This window comes from Mauremys mutica, chromosome 20, assembly GCF_020497125.1.
Source record: "Mauremys mutica isolate MM-2020 ecotype Southern chromosome 20, ASM2049712v1, whole genome shotgun sequence".
NCBI lineage: Eukaryota > Metazoa > Chordata > Testudines > Geoemydidae > Mauremys > Mauremys mutica.
The window spans coordinates 14,959,636-14,984,234 of NC_059091.1; the positions used below are offsets into that span (position 1 = coordinate 14,959,636).

At 48.9% G+C, this 24,599-nt stretch overlaps 1 protein-coding gene across 8 annotated transcripts in view; it reads right to left on the bottom strand.

The window, feature by feature from the left end:
* The window catches only part of HDAC7 (histone deacetylase 7), a 259,876-nt gene that overhangs the window by 38,174 nt on the left and 197,103 nt on the right, over nucleotides 1-24,599 (bottom strand). For all 8 annotated transcript variants that reach the window (XM_044994607.1, XM_044994610.1, XM_044994606.1 and 5 more), the window contains 2 exons: nucleotides 12,760-12,956; nucleotides 10,246-10,336 (listed from right to left, as the gene is read on the bottom strand). In XM_044994607.1, the coding sequence (XP_044850542.1) occupies nucleotides 10,246-10,336; nucleotides 12,760-12,956 (288 nt within the window). The remainder of the gene's footprint in view (nucleotides 1-10,245; nucleotides 10,337-12,759; nucleotides 12,957-24,599) is intronic.

Below are 24,599 nucleotides of genomic sequence, written 5' to 3' on the forward strand. Positions count from 1 at the left end.
GTAACTTTGCAGAGCACTGGGAGTCCAGCCTGGCAAGTGGCAATGTTGCAGCAGTGTCAGCTAAGCAGGGGGGTCTGTCCTTTAAGCCCTGCCCTAAGGAGAAGCCCAGCAGGCAGGTGTTGGGAATCTGCAGATCCAGCCAAGAAGTGGCTAATGACTGGCTCGGATTCCCAGCTGGGAGACAAAAGTAAGGACTCAGGCCTGTAATGACCTATGAGGTTCCCATGTACATGATGGAGCCCTCTAGTTAATCAAAAAGTCCTCCGCCTCTTCAGAGGGGAATAACCAGAAAAAACACAGGGGATCAACGATTCTAGGACACAACAAATGAAAAAAGAGGAACGGACGTGAGAGTCACAGGTTTACAAATGGGGTCCCAGAGGGGGACACCAAGCAGAGAATGCTGGACAGAACCCACTGCTCCTCCAAAGAGTCCAAGAATGCCACCCAAAGGCACTCTGCCCAGAGACATGAATGGACAAGTGCACAAAATTGAGCCCCACAGTCTCAGTTGCAGCCCCCGTCCAACCCCCTCCTCCTTGACTGATATATGGCCAATACGGCCAACGCGAGGAAGAGGTTGATGAAATGGTCCTACAACCTTGTGGGGCCGTGAATAGGGAGTGCAAGGAAAAGTGCAGCCAGAACCTCAACAAGAGGTTCTGGAGGGGGCAGAAAAGGGGCTGTGGCCTGGTGCACTGTAAATATGCACGTGCCAGGGTTTCCCTCTCACCACAAGAAGAAGAAGTGTCAGGGGAGTCCGAAAACCATATACCTCTCCTGTGCTCACAGCCCCGTGAGGCAGCCATTAACTTATATCCCCAGCAGACTGTGGTACAAAGGTGGAATACAGGCTGGCCCACCAGGGCTCCTTGCCCTCCAGAGATGGCAGCAGGTCCCGCCATTTTGTATCGGGGCAGGACACAAGGGTGAAGAAATGAACAATGTGAGGCACAAGCTGTTCCCATGATGCGGCTCAGAAACAGACTGGCTGGATCCTACTAAGTCAGCTCATATGGGCAGTTTGAAGCAGCCAGGGGGGCTCGCAGGGCCAGGGCCCGACCTCAAGCTCAAGAAGGCCAGGCAAATGGGCAGGCAAAGGAACACCCTGCTGCAGGACTTGCTCAAGGAAAGCTATAGAGGCTGGAGGCAGGGCAGCCTTTACCTCCTGGAGCTCACAGCAGGGGACATGCAGGGTGGGTAACCCCATTCACTGAGCAAGTGTACCAGGGTACCCCAATCCCACCAACCGTGGTCCAGGAGGTCTCTGTCTCTGGTGACACCAGCCAGGACCAACCTCCAGTGCACTGAAAGGACCTCCACCACGTGTGTCATAAGACGTGGGCGTGGAACAGGGGTTCAACTAGGAGGTTCACACCCTCAGTGGCCGTAACAGACCAGGTTGTTGAGACCAACCTCCAGGTCCTGAGAACATCCTGGTAAAAGATCGGCAGCTCAGAAAGGTCTCAAGGGAGACTTCGTGGATATAGATAAAAGAGTTGCCAGTCACTGTCAGAGCCCTCAGAGGAGGTGGAGGAAGGTGTGCCCTAGCTGGCTCCAGGCCAGACCACAAGCATTATAAAGGAGCCTCTACAGGGCCTGGAAATGGAAAGTGTGGAAAGTGTATGCGAATGCATATCAGGCCCTGCTTTCCCTCTTCCAGAGGGAGGCTCAGCACTCCTGCAGAGACTCAGTGCTTTTGCGGCCAGAACTCCAGGACCTTCCCCGGGAGGTTGGCCAGGGTACACAAGAGCGGGCTCAGGCTATTAAACCAGTGCCAGAGCATGGACAGGACTAGTTTGTTAAAAACCAGCGACCTTCTCTGAAGGGAAAGGCACCAGAGAAGCCCCGTCCATGCCCACAACCCATCAGACACCCTGGCCCCCCAAGTCAGTCCTATTTTCTAGTAGGGAGGGATCGGTGGCCAATAGAAGCCCAGACCGAGTAGCAGACCTGTGCCCCACTGGATGGTATGAAGCGCAGGTGGGAGGGAGCTTACATGACACCCACTGCGAACCAACAGGCCAGAGCTCTTGACCCAGCTGACCCAGGCAGAGGCGGCCACTGAGTAGGTGGTTTGGCAAGCCTCCATCCCAACCATGTCTTCCAGATTCTGGGCCAGAAGTTGCACATTGTTGGTATACGCTGACAGAACCACCCTCCGAGCTGGGTTGTGGAGCACCAGCCCCATCTATCGCTTGCAAAGGAAGGCCTTGATGACAATGGCATATAATTGGCCAGACAAAGGGCAGCCCTGACACACTCCCCGACCAAAGATGACTGGTTTGATCAAGGCCCAGTTGAACTTGACTATACACTCTGCAGAGGCGTGCAGCACCTGGAGGAACCTCACAAATTGGGGACTGAAGCTGATTGCTCACACAGTTCCCATGAGATACTCGAGGTCCACCCTGTCAAATGCCTTCTCCTGGTTGAGGGACAGGAAGGTAAGAGACAAAACATCTCTACATACCAGACAGAAAAGGTCCCAGACTAGATATAGATTATCAAATAAACTCCAGCCTGGGACAGCATAGGTCTGGTCAGGGAGGATCACATATGCCAGCATGGACTTCAGCCACAGCAAGATGGCTTTTGCTATGACCATATAGTCTGCACTGAGTAGTGATCAGGGCCAGCCTTACCATGAGGCGAACTGAGGCGGCCGCCTCAGGTGCCAGACTGTGTGGGGGCGCCACTAGGACCCAGAGTGTAGAAAATTGTGTCTGCTGCTGGTGCATATGTATTCTCTCTGCTCTAGATGCAGAGATGGTGGAGTGCTGTGCTGGAGGAAGGAGGGCACAAGAGACAAAACAGGCAGGCAGGAGAAAAGGTGAGAGGGAATAACAGAAAGCAGCAGGAGATGCAGGGAGAGAGAGAGGAGGAGGAGCCTCTTATGTACCTCTCTAGCACCCCCAAGAGCCTGGACTGATTAACACCAGTTTCTCAGGGAGCTTCCTGTTTCTTGCTGCTTCCCTGAACCCACTTGAGGAGAACAGGCAGTCAACTGAAGTAGTAGGAACCAGTTAGGCCCTTAAGACGCTGACATCTTCCCTCACTCAGGCCCTGCTACCAACCTGCTTATCTGTCCCCTTCAATTGAGTGTTGAGAGCCACTATAGCAGGCACAGAACAGCAGTCATGAGTGAAAGAAGAAAACGCCCCTCTGGGGCAGCATTCTGAAAAAGAAAGAAAGCAAAGGAAGCATTTCTATCTAAGCAGGAAGGAGCTCTCCTGAGATACATAGACACAAATGTTCACGGTGAGCCTTCCGGCCCCAGTGAGGATGTGAGTGGTGAGGAGATGCCTGATCTTCCAGTTAGTCAGAACTTGGGAGCTACTGTAGCATCCATATCTCCATCTCAAATGGATGTAACCATGCACATTCCCGAAGAAAAGTGTAGATCAGAGAAGAGTGTGGTGGAGGTGCAAGAAACAGCTGCGGCTGAGTTTAGTTCCTTAAGTCTAGATGATCCAGGACATGGATCCACTTGAGCAGTAGCCTGAGGGACTTCCTTGTACTGCATGGGCCGCAGCAAGTAAAAAACTTCATGTTCCCCAAAGACAATGAAAATAGAAGTTTCCATCCAACAAATTACTGGCGTGAAATCCCCAATGGTGACAAAGTGGAGAGACCATGGCTTATGTACTCAAAAACCCAGAATGCTGCACACTGTTTTTGTTGCAAACTCTTCCAGTCTAATGTTCCAGCCACACTGGGTTCTACAGGAACAAAGGACTGGAAAAATCTGGCTAGAAATCTGGCATGCCATGAGAAGGCAGCAAATCACCAGAGAGCATTCCATAGGTGGAAAGAGCTTGAGATGAGACTAAGGCTGTGGCTACACTTAGCACTTCAAAGCGCTGCCTAAGGTTAAAGGCCACCACAGATGATCAGCATCAAGAGAAGATTGCATCAGAGTCTCTTTACTGGCAAAATGTTCTGAAAAGGCTCATTGCCATTGTGAGAATGCTTGCTACCCAAAACCTAGCACTGCGTGGCACTTCAAATCAGCTGTATGTGCCAAACAATGGAAACTTCCTTAAAATTGTGGAGCTGATGGCTGAGTTTGATGCTGTCCTCCAGGAGCATCTAAGAAGATTCACCACCCAAGAAATGTACACAAACCACTACCTTGGAACAACAATTCAAAATGAGATCATACAGTTACTGACAACAAAAGTCAAACTAAAGTTTGTGGCAAATCTGAAGTCAGCAAGATATTACTCTATTATTCTGGACTGCACACCTGACATCAGCCATACAGAACAAATGACTTTAATGGTGCGTTTTGTAACAACAACAGAACCTAGTGAAAATGTTCCTGCAATGGTGACTGTCAGAGAGTATTTTCTAGAATTTATTGACATTGATGATACTACAGGAGCTGGTATGACAAATGTGCTTCTTACAAAGCTGGAAGACATGGGAATTGCGATAGCTGACATGAGAGGTCAGGGCTACGATAATGGTGCCAACATGACAGGAAAGAACAGAGGAGTGCAGACACGGATCCGAGAGTTAAACCCTTGAGCTTTTTTTGTCCCAAGCAGTTCTCATTCATTCAGCTTCTAGTGAGGCTGCTGAATTTTTTAATGTAATTCAAAGCATCTATGTATTTTTCTCTGCATCAACTCATCGATGGCAAATTTTGAAGCAATATCTGGGAACATCCTCTCTGACACTGCAACCACTGAGTGCCACATGATGGGAAAGTTGAGTGGAGGCAATAAAGCCTAACACACACCAAATTGTGAAGATAGATGATGTCATAGTTGCCATTATGGAGGATAATGTTATGACAGGAACTGTTTGTGGGAGAACAGGGGAAGAGGGAATGGAATTACCAGAAACATACATAACTTCAAATTTCTTAGTGTTGTGGCATGACATACTGTTCGAAATAAATGTTGTAAGCAAGAGACTCCAAGGTGTTGACCTTGATATATCTGGAGCAATGGAACAACTGCAGAAAGCGAAGTCATACCTACAGTCTTACCAGTCAGATAAGGGATTTCAAAACTTTCTGAAGAGTGCACAGAAGTTGGCAGAGGAACTTCACACTGAAGCTATTTTCCCACCCATTCAAGAATACAAGAGTCACTGAAGAAGACATTTTGATTACGAGGCACGGGATAATCCCATAAGAGACCCCAAACACCAATTTAAAGTTGAATTATTTAACCAGGTGCTAGATTGTGCAATACAGTCAGTTGAAGAACGTTTCATGCACCTCAAGGAACATAGCAGTATATTTGGGATGTTGTATGATATTCCAAAACTCCTCACTATACCTGAAAAAGACCTACACCAGCAATGCAGGGCACTAGAGACAGTGTTTACACATGATGACATGCGCGATATTGATGCAAGTGATTCAGGTGATGAACTGAAAGCCCTTTCAAGATACATTTCAGCAGGATCAACTCCAAAGGCTGTTCTGGAATATATGTGCACAAATAAGATGACTACCCTCTTTCCAAATGCTTTTGTTGCTCTGTGCATACTTCTAACACTTCCTGTAACAGTTGCCAGTGGAGAATGCAGCTTCTCCAAGCTGAAGTTAATAAAAACACATCTACGCTCCATAATGACACAGGAGAGGTTGGTCGGCCTTGCAACCATCTCAACAGAGCATGAGCTGGCCCAGACTGTGGACCTTCCGGAAGCAGAAGCAGTTAAAATCTTTGCAACCAAGAAGGCACGGAAAGCACCAATTTGATTATTCAAACAGATAAAAATGCCAGTGTTTACTATGCAGACAAGAAAAATTACATTTGCTGTTCAGGCATTTGAAAGTTAAGTGACAGATTTCAGAGTAGCCACTGTGTTAGTCTGTATTCGCAAAAAGAGCAGGAGTACTTGTGGCACCTTAGAGACTAACATTCCCCTCTATTCGACATTGGTGAGGCCTCATCTGGAGTCCTGTGTCCAGTTTTGGGCCCCACACTACAAGAAGGACATGGAGAAATTGGAGAGTCCAGCGGCGGGAAACAAAAATGACTAGGAGGTTGGAGCACATGACTTATGACGAGAAGCTGAAGGAACTGGGATTGTTTAGTCTGCAGAAGAGAAGAATGAGGGGGGATTTGATAGCTGCTTTCAACTACCTGAAAGGGGGTTCCAAAGTGGATGGATCTAGACTGTTCTCAGTGGTAGCAGATGACAGAACAAGGAGTAATGGTCTCAAGTTGCAGTGGGTGAGGTTTAGGTTGGATATTAGGAAAATCTTTTTCACTAGAAGGGTGTTGAAGCACTGGAATGGGTTATCTAGGAAGGTGGTAGAATCTCCTTCCTTACAGGTTTTTAAGGTCAGGCTTTACAAAGCCCTGGCTGGGATGATTTGGTTGGGAACTGGTCCTGCTTTGAGCAGGGGGTTGGACTAGATGACCTCCTGAGGTCCATTCCAACCCTAATATTCTATGATTCTATGATCCTAAAATGATGTTCACTTTTTTTGCAACAGTGTTACACTGTTGACCACAGCTGTCCCTAGGAGCTGGCAAACTGGGGCAACCGCTCCAGGCCCCGTGCTTTGGCGGGACACGTGGGCCAGCACAATTGGCCGGAACGGCATGGGCAGCGGATGAACCACTGGCTTGTGGAGGCTACTCCCAACCCCGCCCCTTCCACCCGAGGGAGAACATGTGCCCCGGAGCGCCAGGAGAGTGAGTGCACAGCGACACCACTGCAGCCTCCCCAGCCCCAGAAAGGCAGACGGCATGACCGCAGCTCCCTGGAGCCCGGCAGCACCGCTGAAGCGGAGTGGGGGCCACACCTGGCCTCCCCTACACGTCCTTGGCGTGGTCAGTCCCAGAAGTGACATTACTTCTGCCCTGGGCCCCGCACAAACCTAGGGACGGCCTTGCTTTTGACGCATATTTAGCTTGTGGACCACTCTGACCCCCAGATCCCTTTCCGCATTACTCCTTCCTAGGCAGTTATTACCCAATTTGTATGTGTGCAACTGATTGTCCCTTCCTAAGTGGAACACTTTGCATTTGTCCTTATTGAATTTCATCCTGGTTTTTTTTCAGACCATTTCTCCAGTTTGTCCAGATCATTTTGAATTTTAAACCTATCCTCCAAAGCACTTGCAACCCCTCCCAGCTTGGTATCATCCACAAACTGTACTCTGTATGCCATTATCTAAATCACTGATGAAGATATTGAACAGAACTGGATCCAGAACTGATCCTTGCAGGACCCCGCTCGTTATGCCCTTCCAGCATGACTGTAAATCACTGATAACTACTCTCTGGGAATGATTTTCCAACCAGTTATGCACCCACTTTATAGTAGCTCCATCTAGGTTGCATTTCCCTAGTTTGTTTATGAGAAGGTCATGTGAGACAGTATCAAAAGCATTACTAAAGCCAAGATATACCACATCTACCGCTTCCCCCCATCCACAAGGCTTGTTACTCTGTCAAAGAAAACTATCAGGTTGGTTTGACATGATTTATTCTTGACAAATCCATACTGACTGTTACTTATCACCTTATTATCTTCTAGATGTTTGCAAATTGATTATTTAATTATTTGCTCCATTATCTTTCCAAGTACAGAAGTTAAGCTGACTGGTCTGTAATTCCCCAAGTTGTCCTTATTTTCCTTTCTATAGATTGGCACTATATTTGCCCTTTTCCAATCTTCTGGAATCTCTCCCATCTTCCATGACTTTTAAAAAATAATCGCCAATGGTTCAGATATCTCCTCAGCTCCTTGAGTATTCTAGGACAAATTTCATCATGCCCTGGTGACTTGAAAACATCTAACTTGTCTAAGTAATTTTTAACTTGTACTTTCCCTATTTTAGCCTCTGATACTACCTGCTTTTCACTGCCATTCAATATGTTAGACATCCAATCGCCACCTACCTTGAACAAAGAAGTCATTAAGCACCTCTGACATTTCCACATTTTCTGTTACTGTGTCCCCCCCCCACCCCATTGAGTAATGGGCCTACACTGTCCTTGGTCTTCCTCTTGCTTCTAATGTATTTGTAGAATGTTTTCTTGTTACCCTTTAGTCTCTAGCTAGTTTGATCTCATTTTGTGCCTTGGCCTTTCTAATTTTGTCCCTACACAGAAGTGTAGCTATGGTGGCTCGAGTGGCAGGAGGGGCTAGCTACCCCAAGTCTGAGACCCAAGTGCATCCAGATTGTAGTTGCTTGACTAGCCTATACCACCTCCTGTGCTGTGGCTGCTACGCTGCTATTTTAATGTATGTCTATCTGAGCTGGGAATTACACCTTTCAACTCCAGTGCAGACATATGCCTGCTGGGGTCAGCACTGACCCATTAAGCAAACACCAAAGCAGCTGAGACCTCATTCCTGGTCAGTGCCAGTCCTCCCCAAACTGCCCTAGAACTGTGCACACTGCCTGCTTCTACCTGCTGCATAAGGAGAGCTCACTGCAAAGATCACAGGTCGGGAGCTCGCTGGGGGTTCCTCCCAGCAGGAAGCTGGTGGATGAAAGTGCACAGAAGGCATTCTGTGGAGTGACGGCTCTGGCAGGCAGCCTAGCTGGCTAGAAGAGCCACAACTGATTTCCAAAGCTCCTGCGTGGCCAAGCATTCATCACACTGTTCTCAGCCACACCTGATCGTTTGCATGTTTCCACAGTGTCAGCAGTTCCCACGCTCTGGGAAGGTGTTATGTCACTTCCACCTATCCCATCATGCTCAGCTCCTGAGCCTGCAAGCAGATGTCTTCACTGTAGAGTTAGCCCAGACGATCGGCACTCGGTTCTGAGACACTGCAAAGCCACACTCCAGTGTGTCTAGTCAACTTTGTCCTCACTGGCTCTGCATTTACTGGTGTGTGGCACAAGGACTTCTGGGGACATAGCCCATGGTTCTTAATGCTGCAGGGAGCTGAGCCACTCTATGTGGGAGAACTTGATTCTCCTTTGGGCGCCTGGGGGGCTTGAGGGAAAGTAGTTTAGCCTGTGATCCCACTGCAAAGTGGGCGGGTTAACAGCCTGAGTGACAGCAACACATGGGCTCTAGCCCACAGCCTCAGCCAGCCTGAGGGCTGAGCACTGCCACACACAAGCCAGAGAGTTTGTGTGGACGGGAGCTGAGTTAGGAGTTGCTCATGGGTGACCAGGGTGATGGCTATGGAGGGCTCCCAGACATCAGGCACAATGGCTGTTAATGAGCTCTCTGAGACTCCTAGAGAGTGGGCTCTCTGCAGCCTGTGTGGTGGGTACCTGCGTGGACCAGCAGGGGATCCTGACAAGGGCCATGGTGGGGCTGCAGTTTGGAGCTGTTTCTAGAGTACAGGAAGGTGTGATGCACTGAATGGGTAACTCAAGAAGTTCACAGTTTTGAGAGCTCTGTGCTGGGACAGGCACTAGATGGGGCACTGGCTTCATGTATGAAAGTGCTCACAGCAACATCAAGTCCAGAGGTGCCACCTTCCGACTGGTACTGGCTTTGTCCTGGGACCTTTGCCCATTGGCTGCTTCAGTCCCAGGTCCTTCCTGCTGCTCTCAGCAGACAGAAGGGCTGGGATGGCGGAGAGCTGGAAGGAAGTTTGCACAAGCTCTGCCTGTGGCACCACTGCTCCTATCCTGAGTCACAGAGTCTTGGAGATGGATTCCTGCCCCTCTCAGTGGACTGGTCTCCTGTAGAAATGGCTCCCAAAACACTGAACAGTTCATTCTGTGACCATCCCAGTGCCCGTGGCTCTGCACGAGGAGTGACCCTGGTGTGCGCTGCTGCCACCTGAAGAGCAAAGCAGGAGCGGGCTGGGGCCCAACCTGCTCTGGCAGCCCCCAGAGTGGGGGCGGTGGGCGGGGCCAGGCACTCACCTAGGCTTAGCCAAGGGGATCCCTTTTGCTTTTCTGATTCACCAGTTCCTGCCCTGTCAAGTAGCAGGTTCAATCTCTGCAACTGTCCTTGGCAGGAGGGCAGGGTGTGGGCACCAGGCAGGACCTTCACAGCTCGCAAAGGCCCTTAGTGGAGAAGCAGAGCCAGAGCAAATCCTTGCCAGGAGCATCCTGCGCAGGAACATGGAAGGCCTGAACCAGCAGCACAGTGCCATGATGCAGGCAGAGCTGTGTTTAGCAGGAACCCAGAGTCCCAGCACTGGCAGGGAGCACCCACGTGGGAACCATCCACTCCCCACCTAATGGGCAGGGGGCCTGAGCCCCCCCTTCACAGACTCCCAGGCAGAGCCATGGCACCCATTGCATTGCAGACAGACAGATAGATGGACACAGGGAGGGGCTCTTACTTCGTTTGCTCTTGTCCTTATTGAGGAGTAGCCGCAGCTCCTGCTCCTGCTGCCCAGCCTCTGCCTCACGCTGCGGGGAGTCCATGTTCACCTGCAGGGGGGGAGCGAGAGCATCAGCATAGCAGCAAGAGAGCCCTGCCCCAGCCAGTGCCCTGTGGGGGAAGGGAGGGAGGAATCCTGCCCCGGACAGTGTCCTTGAGGGAGCGAAGGGGAGCCCCGCCTCTGCCAGAGCCCTGCAGGGGAGGAGGGTGCCCCACCCTGGCCTGGGCCCTGTGGGGAGGAGGGGGGGGGGAGCCCTGCCTCAGTCTGGCCCCTGTGGAGAGGGGTGGGGGGAGTCCTGCCCCAGATCCCTGTGGGGAGGAGAGGGGTGAGCCCTTCCCCAACCAGCATCCTGGGGGGACAGAAGGGGAGCCCCACCCTGGCCCGGATGGGAGGAGAGGCAGGAGCTCCACCCTGGGCAAGACCCCGGGAAGGCAAGGGGAGAGCAGATCTTCTCCCAAAGGTCCACCAGGGGGCTCCCCAGGGGACCTTAGACCCAGGACACCCAGAGAAGGTTGGGTGCAGGCATCAGAGTGGCTCATTCTCCACGAGCCTGTCTATTTAGCAGGACACCAGCACCAGGGGAGAGGTGACTCTGGGAGGTGCAGGTGCAAAGGCCAAGCCCCTCAGCCCTGAGTCTGGAGACACGATGGAGTGACGGGGCTGCAGGGAGAGTGTTGCCCTGTGGGCTCTATCAACAGTGACTCTCGGGAGTCACTTGATTGTAGGCCCTGGGGCGGGTGGAGCACCAGCAGTCTGGTACCTGTCCCCTGAAACAGGGAGGGCGAGAGACAAAGGGGCCCATCCTGGTGCTTCAGGATCCCATGACAATGGAGTCAATGGGTCCTTCCCCTGCAGGGGAGCTCCTGCCAGTCCTAGGGCTGCTCTCGGGCCGGGGTGATACGAAAGCCAGGACTGGTAGCCAGAGTGCAGTGGAGCTGTCGTTCGGGAAGGAGAGAAAGGCAGGTCCCAGGGACTGGGCAGTGAAAGCAGATTTGCTACTGAGCCCCTGTGGGGGCTGCAGTTACCCAGATGAGACTGTTGGGGTCCAAGTTAGGCCCTTCCCCAAGTGTGGGATTTATGGGCTGTGCTGGGCTCCAGACCAAGACAAGGGGAATCCGTATCCCTTGCTGAGCACCCCTTGGGCTTTCTGTCAGCATAGGCAGCCCTGGAACATCTGTCCCTTTGCTGCAGTGAGAGCTGCAGAACTGGCAACTGTCCCACCGGCCTGGAACGGAGACCTCTGAGAACAGGGCCACTGGCTTTGGCTTCTTCCTGGCGTCAGATGGAGGGATCAGTGCTGGGGCTCCAGGGATGGACTGATCCTGCCTACAATACCCCACATTTACTGTAGGGTCTGGAAGGTTCTGACCTTTGTGGTCAAGGACGTGGCCAGGGCGCAGAGCAGAGACCTGGTGATACAACCTTTGCTGTCGAGGTTCTGCCATGGCCTGGGGAATTGATCTGGCTTGCCAGCTTGGCTCTGCTCTGGCCAGAACTCTTGGCTCTGCACCATCTGATCCAGCCCCCAGCCCTTCGCTGGGCCCATTCCAGGTTTCCTTGCCCCCTGTTCTCAAGCAGCTGTGCTGCCACTGCCAGAAACAGGGGAGGGGTCACTGCTGGACCATCCCTATGTTCCCAGTAACCAGGAGAACTGTGTTCACATAGACATGGACTGTAGACTTCTCAGGCATTGACAGGGGAAAGCACTGCTAACCGTGGCCTCCCGTGATCCCTGCGAAAAGCCAGACCAGAAGGTGACTTCCTGCTTTTCACCGTCACTGGCCACGCTGCACAGACTCGGCACTGAGCCATGTGAGCACACATGGAACACAAGAGGCATTGGGGCCACTGTATTCAGGGCTGGACAAAAAGCTAATGACAGGAAATGCCTCTGCGCCTGCCAGGATAATGGACAGCCAAGGCTCTCAAGGGGTAAGAAGGGAGAGGGTCACACAGGGTGGAGGGTGCTCGAGAGCAGAGGTTGCCAGGACTGGGCAGCATGGCTCAGACCCAGAGGCTGGCAGAAGTAGCCCAGCATTTGCCCTGTAACTCCCTCCATTTCATTGGGATTCGCTCCTGTTTCAGAGAAGAGAAAAAACGCTGACTCTGATGAGAGGCCGGGGGAAACAGGGATCTGCCCAGACCACTGTCTGGAACACCATCCCATTGGTACTGCCTGGGAAGCCAGATATAACTGGGGCTCCTTGAGCTCCCTCAAGTTCTGATCACTGACAACGGCTTGGTCCTTCTGGGATCTGGGTGCCTCCTGCTCCCCAGCACAGCTGTGCTCAGAGCCAGGGGGTGGCTGCCAGCTCCACTCCCCCTCTGCTGACTGACTGGAGCAGGCTCCCAGTGTGTCTGCAGCAGGCAAGTGCCTCCCCAACCCACCCCAAGGGCTGCTGGTGCGATGTGTCCCCACAATTTGGAGCTTGGCCCTGTGGCCCCCCCAGAGGCCCGGGAGGGTGTTCCTACCCGCATGTGCTGGTGGGTGAACTGCTCCACCTGCTGCTGGTGCAGGCTGGCCAAGAACAGCTGGTGCTGCAGCTGCTGGGTCTGCTTGAGAGCCAGCAGGGCGGTGTCGGAGCCAGGCTTGACGAAGCGCTGTCCGATCCGCAGGTCCATGGGGACAGGCTGAGGCACCCGCAGGGAGACGCACAGGTTCACAGCAGCTGGCAAGAAAGAAGCAGGGAGAGTTCAGTCACTGCCTGGTCTGGCACCTCAATGTGTCCCCACAGGCTGCTGGAGAGAGGAGAGCCCCAGCACAGGCCCCAAAGGGCTGCCCTCACCACCATCATGGGGACCCTTGTCCTGACCCCAGGGGACAAGGAGGGCACCCCCCACCAGGGCAGTGGCATGGAGCCCCTTCGGAGGGAACTTCAGCACCTGTTTCTTTCCTGGGGCAATCATAGAATCATAGACTTTAAGGTCAGAAGGGACCATTATGATCATCTAGTCTGACCTCCTGCACAATGCAGGCCACAGAATCTCACCCACCCACTCCTGTATCAAACCTGTGTCTGAGTGACTGAAGTCCTCAAATTATGGTTTAAAGACTTCAAGGTGCAGAGAATCTTCCAGCAAGTGACTTGTGCCCCATGCTACAAAGGGAGGTGAAAACCCCCCAGGGCCTCTGCCAATCTGCCCTGGAGGAAAATTTCTTCCCGACCCCAAATATGGGGATCAGCTAAATCCTGAGCATGTGGGCAAGACTCACCAGCCAGCACCCAGGAAAGAATTCTCTGTAGTAACTCAGATCACACCCCATCTAACATCCCATCACAAGTCATTGGGCATATTTACCACTAATAGTCAAAGACCAATTAATTGCCAAAATTAGGCTATCCCATTATGCCATCCCCTCCACAAACTTATCAAGCTTAGTCTTGAAGCCAGATATGTCTTTTGCCCCCACTACTCCCCTTGGAAGGCTGGTCCAGAACTTCACTCCTCTGATGGTTAGAAACCTTCATCTAATTTCAAGTCTAAACCTCTGGATGGCCAGTTTATATCCATTTGTTCTTGTGTCCACATTGGTAGCTTAAATACTTCCTCTCCCTCCCTGGTATTTATCCTTCTGATATATTTATAGAGAACAATCATATCTCCCCTCAGCCTTCTTTTGGTTAGGCTAAACAAGCCAAGCTCTTTGAGTCTCCTTTCATAAGACAGGTTTTCCATTCCTCGGATCATCCTAGTAGCCCGTCTCTGAACCTGTTCCAGTTTGAATTAATCCTTCTTAAACACACAATTCCAGATGAGGTCTCACCAGTGCCTTGTATAATGGTACTAACACCTCCTTATCTCTACTGGAAATAACTCTCCTGATGCATCCCAAGACCGCAATTCTTGTTATTAATCCCTAAATTCATGACCTTGCACTTTTCACTATTAAATTTCATCCTATTACTATTACTCCAGTTTACAAGGTCATCCAGATCTTCCTATATGATATCCCGGTCCTTCTCTGTATTAGCAATACCTCCCAGCTTTGTGTCATCCGCAAACTTTATTAGCACATTCCCACTTTTTGTGCCAAGGTCAGTAATAAAAAGATTAAATAGGATTGGTCCCAAAACCAATCCCTGAGGAACTCCACTAGTAACCTCCCTCCAGCCTGACAGTTCACCTTTCAGTATGATCCCTTTAACCAGTTCCTTATCCACCTTTCAGTTTTCATATTGATCCCCATCTTTTCCAATTTAGCTAATAATTCCACATGTGGAACCGTATCAAATGTCTTACTGAACTTGAGGTAAATTAGATCCACTGCGTTTCCTTTGTCTAAAAGATCGGTTACCTTCTCAAAGAAGGAGATCAGGTTGGTTTGGCACAATCTATCTTTTGTAAAACTGTGTTGTATTTTGTCCCAATTACCATTGACCTCAATGTCCTTAACTACTTTCTCCTTCAAAAATTTTTTCCAAGAGCTTACATACTACAGATGTCAAACTAACAGGCCTGTAGTTGCCCGGATCACATTTTTTTCCTTTCTTAAAGATAGGAACTATGTTAGCAATTCTCCAGTCATACGGCACAACCCCTGAGTTTACAGTGAGAAGGGTTGAAGTGGAACATAAGGAAGCTGCTCACCCAGTGCAGGTTTGTGCCTGTGATGGCCACAGCCCGTAGGTTCTGATCTGGATGAAGATCAGTTAGGCGTGGGGAGATTGGATCCAGAGGTCTGGGCCCGGCCCATCCCCAGTACATAATACTCAAAAGAGAAAACCCTACACAAGAGCAACAGCATCTTCTGCAATCAATAGTTCTGGAGCCCTAGCAGCTGGCCTCTGGTGGACTCCAATCCAGCGTGCTCGGCTCACTGCTAGCTAGGGCTGGCTCTCTGCCTGCTGGCCTGACAGAGTATGTCTACACTGCAATTAAAAACCCACGGCTGGCCCGTGCCAGCTGACTTGGGCTTGCGGTACAGATGTTCAGACTTGGGCTGGAACCTGGGCTCTAGGACCTTGTGAGTTGGGAGGGTCCCAGAGCTCAGGCTGCAGTCCAAGCCCAAATGTTTACACCACAATTAAACAGCCACTTAGCCCAAGCCCCTTAGCCCGAGTCAGCCAGCACAGGCCAGCCACAGGTGTTTAACTGCGGTGTAGACACACGCGCAGAGTTCCCTGGGAACGTAGAATCCCTCTGGGCTCTTTCCTTATCCTCTCTGTCCCAAAGGTCCTGCTCCTGGAACTGAGTGATAATGCATGAGCCATACGCATGCATCCGGCCAGGCTGTCTTCTGCAGGGCTGAGAGAAGTCAAAAGTGCTAAAACCGTTGAAAGGCATCTCTGCCAGAGCATGTCACAGCTGCTGAGCTAAGGTACAATTTTAAACAGATTTTGTTCTAGCAGCTCTGGAATCAACTTAAGTTAAACTGAAATTAATCTGTTTTAAACCAAACTAAGGTCCAATTTAAGTGAAGCCAATGCAGCTCCTTTGTGTAGACAAGGGGTCAGGCACTAAACTCAGCAGGTCTGACTCTGAGCCATGTGACAGGAACTGCTGGGCAAGACGGCGCCATTGTGAATCACTCTCCTGCAACTATAACCCCACTTAATAATGGAAACCTACTAAAAAAACCATCATTAGAGCCCCTTCCTTACCCAAGCCTGAACCATCCACTTGCCCACCACGCACACACTTCTGTCCCCATAACAGCACAAACTCCTCTGCAACCTAAATCCAGGGCCCAGATTGGAGATGTTCCAGCAGTCCTGCGTGTACCTGGAGAACACTCCCCTGAGATGTGTGTTGAAGGATAAATTCCTCCAGTGCATGCAGTGTTGCCAGTTTTCATGCCTTTATTGCAGTTATCAAGACATTTGGTGCTCTTCTTAAAGCCCCAGCTCCTGGAGTCAGGTGATCACATGAGACAGAATCACAACTTTCATTTTTTTAAAAAGGGTAAGTGTCCAGGTCTTGTGATTATAGAGAAAAACTTGAGAAAGTGACTCCTAAAGATTCAGAAACTAGAAGGCAAATAAGCAGAACCCCAAAGTCATTAAAATCTCATGATTTTTAAGCCCATTTCATGATGGGGGGGATGGGACAGGGGACTTGTTCAATGCTTGGGGTTGGCAGCATTGTCCAAGCAAGTGCAGAAGCATGTGTGTCACCAGCAATACCTGCAGAAGCGTTCTGCAGTATACCCTGAATCACAGCCGCTCTCCCAGTGGGCCCAAGAGATACTTGCTGGGGAGCTAGCCCAGGGTGCTGGCTCCTCCTTCTTCATTCCAGCTCTTAAGTTGCATTACATCAGGGGTAGGCAACCCATGGCGTGGTTGCTGAAGGCAGCACGCAAGCTAATGGTCAGTGGCACTCACACTGCCCAGGTCCTGGCCACCAGTCCGGAGGAGGGCTCTGCATTTTAATTTAATTTTAAATGAAGCTTCTTAAACATTTTAAAAGCCTTATTTACTTTACATACAACAATAGTTTAGTTATATACTACAGACTTATAGAAAGAGACCTTCTACAAACGTTAAAACGTATTACTGGCACGCGAAACCTTAAACTAGAGTGAATAAATGAAGACTCGGCACAGCACTTCTGAAAGGTTGCCGACCCCTGCACTAAATCAAGGTAACTGTGCATTCGGGGCTTTCCTAAGTTTGCAATTGCGGCAGTTCTGTGAAGGCACCACCCTGTGCCCCATTGTGCTGGGCACTGCACAGTCACAGCATGAGGGCCAGTCCCTGCCCCAAAGACCTTGAGGTTTGAGCAGTCAAGGAGGATTATCAGCTGCATTTTAAGGTGGGAAGCTTAGGTCCAGAGAGGTCAGGAGAAAGTGAGGACTTTCTCAGACTCCTTTGAAAACCTCAGTCCACAGAGTCTGTGTCAGAGCCACTAATCACATCTTCACCCTCCAGAGATTAAGAACAAGCCTAAAACCCCCTAGCAACCAGGGCTTTGCTTACTTTGCAGCCAGTGATGAAATCCAGCGACTGGGACTAAACTGCTACAATACAAGGCAGAAATGTTGGATACAACCTAAGGAAACCCATGGAGCAATGACTCAGGTGTCAGATCAAAAAAAAAAAACAAAAAAAAAACTACAGCCAACCTTTTAGACCTTGTGGAACATGACAGATATAACCTGTGCCCTGCCCTTTCCAACATTCCACAGGGGGAGGTGGCAGTGACCCTCACTCTATGGGGTGTCTCTTGCTGAACCCCATTAAGAGTCCAGGTCCAAAGTGCTCTAAAATCCACATGCATGAGCAGACTGAAAAATGTTATGCCTCACTGAGCCCCAGGTTAGAATTACGGGTGCAAATTTGGGGAGTTCCCAAGAAACAGCCCCCTGCCTCAAAAATGAACTGCCTTTAAAATTTTCAGATTCTATCACCTTTTTGGTACAGAACTAAAGGTACAAATATGGCTCTGATCCTCCTAAAATGTACAGCCCTGACTGCCCTGAGCTCAGCGATTCAATGGCACTAAGGACCAGGGTAGAAATATTTTAAAACTATTCCACTACAGACACTTTAGCACCTTGGTGAACAGTTCACACCTCTGAGTTATTTCCTCAGAAACACACCTGGTGCTGTGCTCTCACATGGTGGCTTAGGGGAGCAGCTTTTGCCCCTCCATCACAAACCCCTGAGTTTGCAGCCTCTCTGCAGGAGGTCTGCATGCTGCACACATTAACACTCTCAATCTGCTACCTGCTTGGGGCTCCTTTCAGAAGTGTGAGCAATGTGTGCAATTCTGTGTGATGGGGCTGGGTGATGATGGCAGGGGCTGGGGTTATGGAAATATGTCCTGCTGGACAGGTGATAGCAGGGGTTGGAGGGAGGGGTACACTCCTCATTGTGTGATAGGGACAGATGATGGCAGAGGGAAGCGTCTGAATTTGTCTTCCTTCAACTTCCAGCCATTGGATCACGTTAGACCTTTCTCTGCTAGACTGCAGAGCCCAGGATTAAATATCTGTTCCCCAGCTAGGTATTTATAGCCTGTAAACAAGTCACCTCTGAAGCCTTTCAAGTAATTTGTACACCCACCATAGCAAAGAGACTCGCATGTTAGTGGTCTTTTTCAGGTTTTGACACAGCTATTACTTTTGCTCTGTGCCAGATATTAGATATTTGATTCTCCTGGATGACTCTAGGTAGAAAAGTGGCTAGCTGTTATCTACTAGGTTTTCCCAGTTTTTTCAAGAATTGGGGGGGGGGGGGGCGTTATCAAGCTCACAGGGTTTACCTATTTTCAATGTTTTGATCACTCGTTCTACTTCATTTGCAGTGAAAGGCAGGAAGTCTTCTTCAGTTTCAGGTATGCACTGTTGGTCTATCGTCATTTCTTCTTCACCTCTCCTTCAAACTAGGGTGGCAACTGATGCATACTCAGAATACAGGGTATCCCTGCCCCCGGTGTGTGACCCCCACATGCAGAAACAATGGCTAATAAAACCTGTACCAAACATTGCCACATTTAAAATGACCAGCTCATTGCTAAGTAGTCTAGTAAAAGACTAATTCTAATTTCTGGCAAGTTAAATAATGCAACAACCTACATTCAATTCCATGTAAGATTACACAAAATGGAATAAAAATTACAATGCAATGCAGAACTTTCTCAATAAAATACGTTTATTTGTGTGTAGTGAACAAAGTGACAATATCGATACAGTTAGACTTGCTAGCAAGAAGCAGAGTGTTTGATGTGTCTAATTCACAAAGTACCACAACCATTCATCTGTGTCTGTACTTCTGCTCACCTTGGGAAGTTTCAGAAGTTCTTTCTTCTTGAGGAACTCAGCGTACATATTTCTGCATTCCCCTGTTAAACTGATGCATATCCGGAGCTCTGCTTTCATGCTCTCCACATCCAGGCGATTCCCTTTATTTCTCCAAGCTGTGGTCACCAGAGAGAAAACCCTCTGCATGTGAGCACTGCTGCACAGTATTGAAAAGATGTAAGATCTGATCTTCTTAAAGCTCTTGACGTTGCCCTGTGCTTTGGTGAAAATGTTCTGTTGCTTCTCCTCGCTAGTTACGCAATCCTTTAACGCAGAAGAGTTTGGCACTTTTACAATGCCAAGTTCTTCAGAGAGCTCATCCATGGCCATTTCTTTCATGCTGCAAGTGTGAACAGCTTCCAAAGATTCTTCAAAACGGATGCATTTTTCAAGAGCTAAGTTGTACACTTTGCTGTGAAGGCTGTCTTCAGAGAAGTCATACCTGTCATGCAGATACTTCTTTTCTCTTTCATTAAAAGGCCATGAAGTCTTTTTTACACCTTCCAGCAATATCTTCAGTAATCTCCTCGAGCTTAGAATTCACTGCGTATCCAAAGAACTTGTCCCTAATCCTTCTCTCCAGTTTCATATTCAATCCACTCAAGAGCTCAGTAACTGAAAGAACACTAAAGCACATGGCTTCTAAAGCCTCATTACAGTCCTTGAATAGCTTCAGAGCACAGCTCAGAAAGAGAAAAAAATCTTTCAACTACCTCATTGGCAATGCCCTTGTCCCCACAGCATTTCCAATTTATTTTGGAACACTCTTACTCTCCTAAACTCTGGAAATAGCTCGTTAGCGGTTTCCAGCACTTCAGTAACCTATTGATTGCTGGCAAAAAAAAAGACAGCCACCTGGTAACGACGTGTTTGAACAGATTGCACTCTTCCACTTCAACAAAGTCACAAATCTCCTTTAATTGCTCTGTTCTAGTGGCAGAAATGTTGAAGTGGGAATAAACCTTTAGAATTAAATGTTCTACGTCAATATCAAGTTTAACTGCTGCCTACTTTATTATGTTATGAAGAATGTGTGCTAAGCAGTGGGCTGCTATAATGTCCTCTGACATTTTTCAGTTTCTGGTAAATGCTGTTATACTTCCCGTAATTTACACTGGCATTATCAGCTGCATACGCTGACAGCTTCTCCAAACGGAGGTCAAAAGTCTTGAGGTTTCCAGTATCAGAGGGGTAGCCGTGTTAGTCTGGATCTGTAAAAGCAGCAAAGAGTCCTGTGGCACCTTATAGACTAACAGACATTTTGGAGCATGAGCTTTCATGGGTGAATACCCACTTCGTCGGTTTTCCAAATATTTCTGTGGCAATGGCTAGAACAGTTTCCTGACTTCCACTGTAAAAACCCAAGAGAAAGTATGTAATCCTTTTTTTCAAAACTGAAATACCTTAAGATTAATGGAAAATACTTTGTTGCTCCCTTATTTGAAGCATCAGTGACCAAAGAGAAATATAGATCATTAGCCTTTTATATATATATATATAAAATAAACTGAATATGGGACTAAAATGTTCTCGCTCAGTGCTTTAGCCATGGTATTTCCTCAAGTCAAGTCTTTAGCCACAGACAAGCTATGGTAAACAGTTTTATCAGCTTTTATGCTACAGTCGATGCTTCAGGAAGAATGGTGACGCGTAACAGCATAGAACAATTTGCAAAGTTCGGCAGCAGTCGCATTATCGTCACAAAGCAACACACTAGCTTTGAAGAAATTTTCTATGTTAATTGAAGTAGCTGTACTCCGCAAGTTCTGTTTGTACTTTTCAGAAGAAATGCATTGATTCAAATCTTCATTTCCACAATTGCTGACATCTATATCACACCTACACAGGCTGCAGAATGCATGGTGCTCTCCTTTCCTGCTTTTAGCAATGAACTCAGATTCTTTTGGCCATTCAGGATTAAATGACGTTGTGTTTCAGCATGGTGACTATAAACGAATTCCAAGACAATGTTGCCTTTATCGACCACAGTAGAGAATTGATTGTGAATCATGTTTCAGGGAACAAGCTACCTGTACAAGCAGTAGTGTATTCATCCTGATCATGGAGATTATTAATTTTCCACCAGGGATCAAGATTTTATAAAGACTCAGAGATTTCCCAGGGTTCAGATAGACTGACAGGTGTTCCCATACTGTGCTGGGGAGGTGGGGACAGCATAAGAACCTAAACAGAGCAATACCAAGAGCCACAGCAGGGCACAATGAAGAAGTTTATTTTTGATGCTTGTACGCAAAATACTAGCTTCACACTAACACCAGATCTGAACTGGACTCTCTGCTCTGAGTGAAATAGCAGGTGTTAGCAAACCTAGAATCCCTGAGTCCTTTGGATATGTTACTATCGCTACTCTTTTTTGCAATTAAGAAGTTACATGTGGGGCCCACTGAGATGCTCAAAATATGAGGAGGGATAGCTCAGTGGTTTGAGCATTGGCCTGCTAAACCCAGGGTTGTGAGTTCAATCCTTGAGGAGGCCAGTTAGGGATTGGGGCAAAAATCTGTCTGGGGATTTTGTCCTGCTTTGAGCAGGGGGTTGGATTAGATGATTTCTTGAGGTCCCGTCCAACTCTGATATTTTATGAGCCAGACATTCCAGCTGGTTTGAATGGCCTCAGTAATATACATTTAAGGTACATGTGTTATTCTGAAATACAGCCATGTTCCATAAGGTGCTGCTTCCATTATTGCTCTGCCTAGCTGCAGAGGTAGTGGTGCCACACAAGTGCTGACATGAGGTGGAGCAGTCAGCTACAAAGGGATTCTCCCACTGTTTTCAGACCAGCCCCCAGTGCACCATTACAGAGAGACTGTTTCATTGTTAGGTGCTTATCCAGACCAGAATTCAGCTGTAAGCCTTATATGTTTCTCCTCTGGATTTTTTTAGAGCATGCACTCCGGCTCTGGAGTCTGGGTGTAAGTCTTTAAGCGCACTGTCTATCACCGTTTTGCTCACGTTTATTGGTGGACCACCAGGGACAGACAGACATGGGTTCCTGCTAGAGCCTGAGTTTACTTCCAGGATCAAGCCCTTGGCTTAAGAGAGCTTCAGTTCTAACAGTCTACTAGCCAGCCTCCCCTCAGCCACTAGAACCCTGGCCTTGATCCGCAAAGTTACCTTTCTAATTCTGATTTGTCTCCATACACTCCACCCTGTATTTCAGCCTTGCCCCCTCACTCTCTTTGACAACCCCTCCTGGTTGTCTTCCCTTCATCTTAAATTTAACATGATAAAAAGCAGAACTCCTTTCCTCTCCAGCCTGTCCTGCATTTTCCTTCACTGTTGAAACACCATCATCTTCCCTGTCAGTCACTCAGACCATTAACTTGTGAGTTGTCTTTGATTCTTCTCTCTCCTGTGCCCTCACGTCAGGCTGTATTTTCCTCTCTGGTGTTGCTAAAATCTGATCTTTTTCATTCTGTGCACCCTGCAAAAGCTCCCGTCCCAAAAGCTTACCAGTTCATAGTTTGAGTATTGTCACCTCACAGGCTACAGGACAAGCCAGCCTGCGTCCCCTGCAGCAGTCTACCCAGCTGTTGGCCCTGTCAAAGTATTGCCTGGCTGCCTGGGTTGTAGTCTCAAGCAGCCAATGAGAAGGAAGGGCAGCTGCTGCGGGCTGCCAGAATGCTGCATGATGGTGCTGCCCTGCCCTCGCCTGCGTAGGCCCACCTGTGTCATGCCTGCCCCCCTCTGCGCCAGCCCTGCCCCCGCTGGCATGACTTTGCATGCAGCAAGGTCACACCATGGGGGTGGGAGTGGGGTGCACTCTGAAAAATGGCATCCACCAACTCCACGGTCTCCTCAATTTTCAAATTTCAGCCAGACAAAGCCACGTCCAGCTCTAAATTGCTCCTAGACATGGACAGGACTTTATAAAATCAGGACTGTCTGGCTGGAACCCAGAGGAATGGCCTCCCTACTTCAAATTTTTTATCCTTATCCTTTGAGCATGTATCAGGTGGGTAGCACTCTTTGGAGAGTGTGGGTATGGTGCTGTGCTGGAGGCTTTTGAGCCACAGCAAGTCTTCTGATTAGTGCCCACGCTTTGCGTCTGGATCTTGGCATGTTTAGCTCAGTGACAGCCTGATCCCATTTTGCTCATCTAGAAGCAGTTAAGCTTTTAACACATATGTGGCAATGGCTGGATCGCCATGCTCTTCATAACGCTTGAGGAATTCTGCACACTCCACATCTAGGCAAGGAATGTAGAGTCTCCTTGCAACCTCTTGGAATGGACTCGTGGCTACTTTGTAAATGGCTTTTGTGGACAACATGTCAGCTTCTTCAATAGAGACGTCATGAGGGATACAAGTGATGTACCAGGCGGTGAATTGTGTAAAGCTGGGCCAGTTTCCGTTCCAGTAGTTCCAGTGAGGGTTGTTCGTGGTACTCACAATAGGTATGGTTACTCCAACATTGGTACAGATTGGATGATGTTGACTATCTGGGAAGGTTTTCAATACACTGCTTATAGCTTGAAGCCTGTGCTGATGGTCCAGATGAGGTCGCCTGGCAGAATGAAAAGTACCCCATCATTTTCGATCCTGGACGATGTGAAGGTCCTGGAGCAAGACCCAGTTCAAAACATCAACTCCACTTTGATCTGACTCTCTGCATCTCGAGTAGGGGCCATTAAAATCTCCAAAGCAGATGGCGGAGTTTAGGAGCTTAGGAAGAATATTTGGGATAGGCCTAGGGTCAGATAGTGGCCTTGGAAACATTTACTACTCTGAAATGACAACTCTCCAGTATCACAGACATCTGAATGAGATGGGAGTGGGTCTGGGTCAGCAAGATCTGGTCTAACATCAATGTAGCATAGCCACATCTGTGTTATGTTTGGAAGCTAGGGATTGGAGAATGGAGTGTTTTAGCAGCTGAGACCTTCAGTGTTTAGCTGAACGATTTTCAGGAAAAATCCAATGCCCAAACCAGATTGCTGAGATCACTTGAAAGTCCATTTAGCTAGGATCTGAAAGTTTTGGTCTTCTAGTTGCAATTTTAGTTTGTCCTGCTGAAGTAGGGTATTATACAATAGGATGTTGCTGCATTCTGGCAGGGGGAAGGACATACACCTTGTGAGGAGAGGGGAGATGGCAGGGGGCAGAACGGGGCATATGGCCCACTGTGTGATGGGGATGCATGATGGCAGAAGTGGGGGTGGGAGGGACTTACACCCTGTGGTGTGATGGGAACAGGCACATGCCTTGTACTGTGATAGGGATGGGCAATGGAAAGGAGGATCTGGGGGAGGGGCAGGCTTATCTGCGGGATATTTATGAATCTTTTTTCATTAGCTTTAATCACATTAAAAACAAACTCTGAAACCAGCAAAAGGGAGCATGTATGTGTGTTGGGGAGGGAGAGAGGGGGAGAGAGGAAACAGGCAAGTGGCCAGATGTGAGTTGGGGTGGGGGGACAGGCGAGTGGCCAGATGTGAGTGTCCAGACAAACAAGCTGCAATCCTTCCCGGCTTGCCCTGAGCCAGGAAAAAAGCCTCCTCCAAGCAGCCAAGAGGCACTGTTTACAGGGGAGCGAGCCGCTGCTAAGT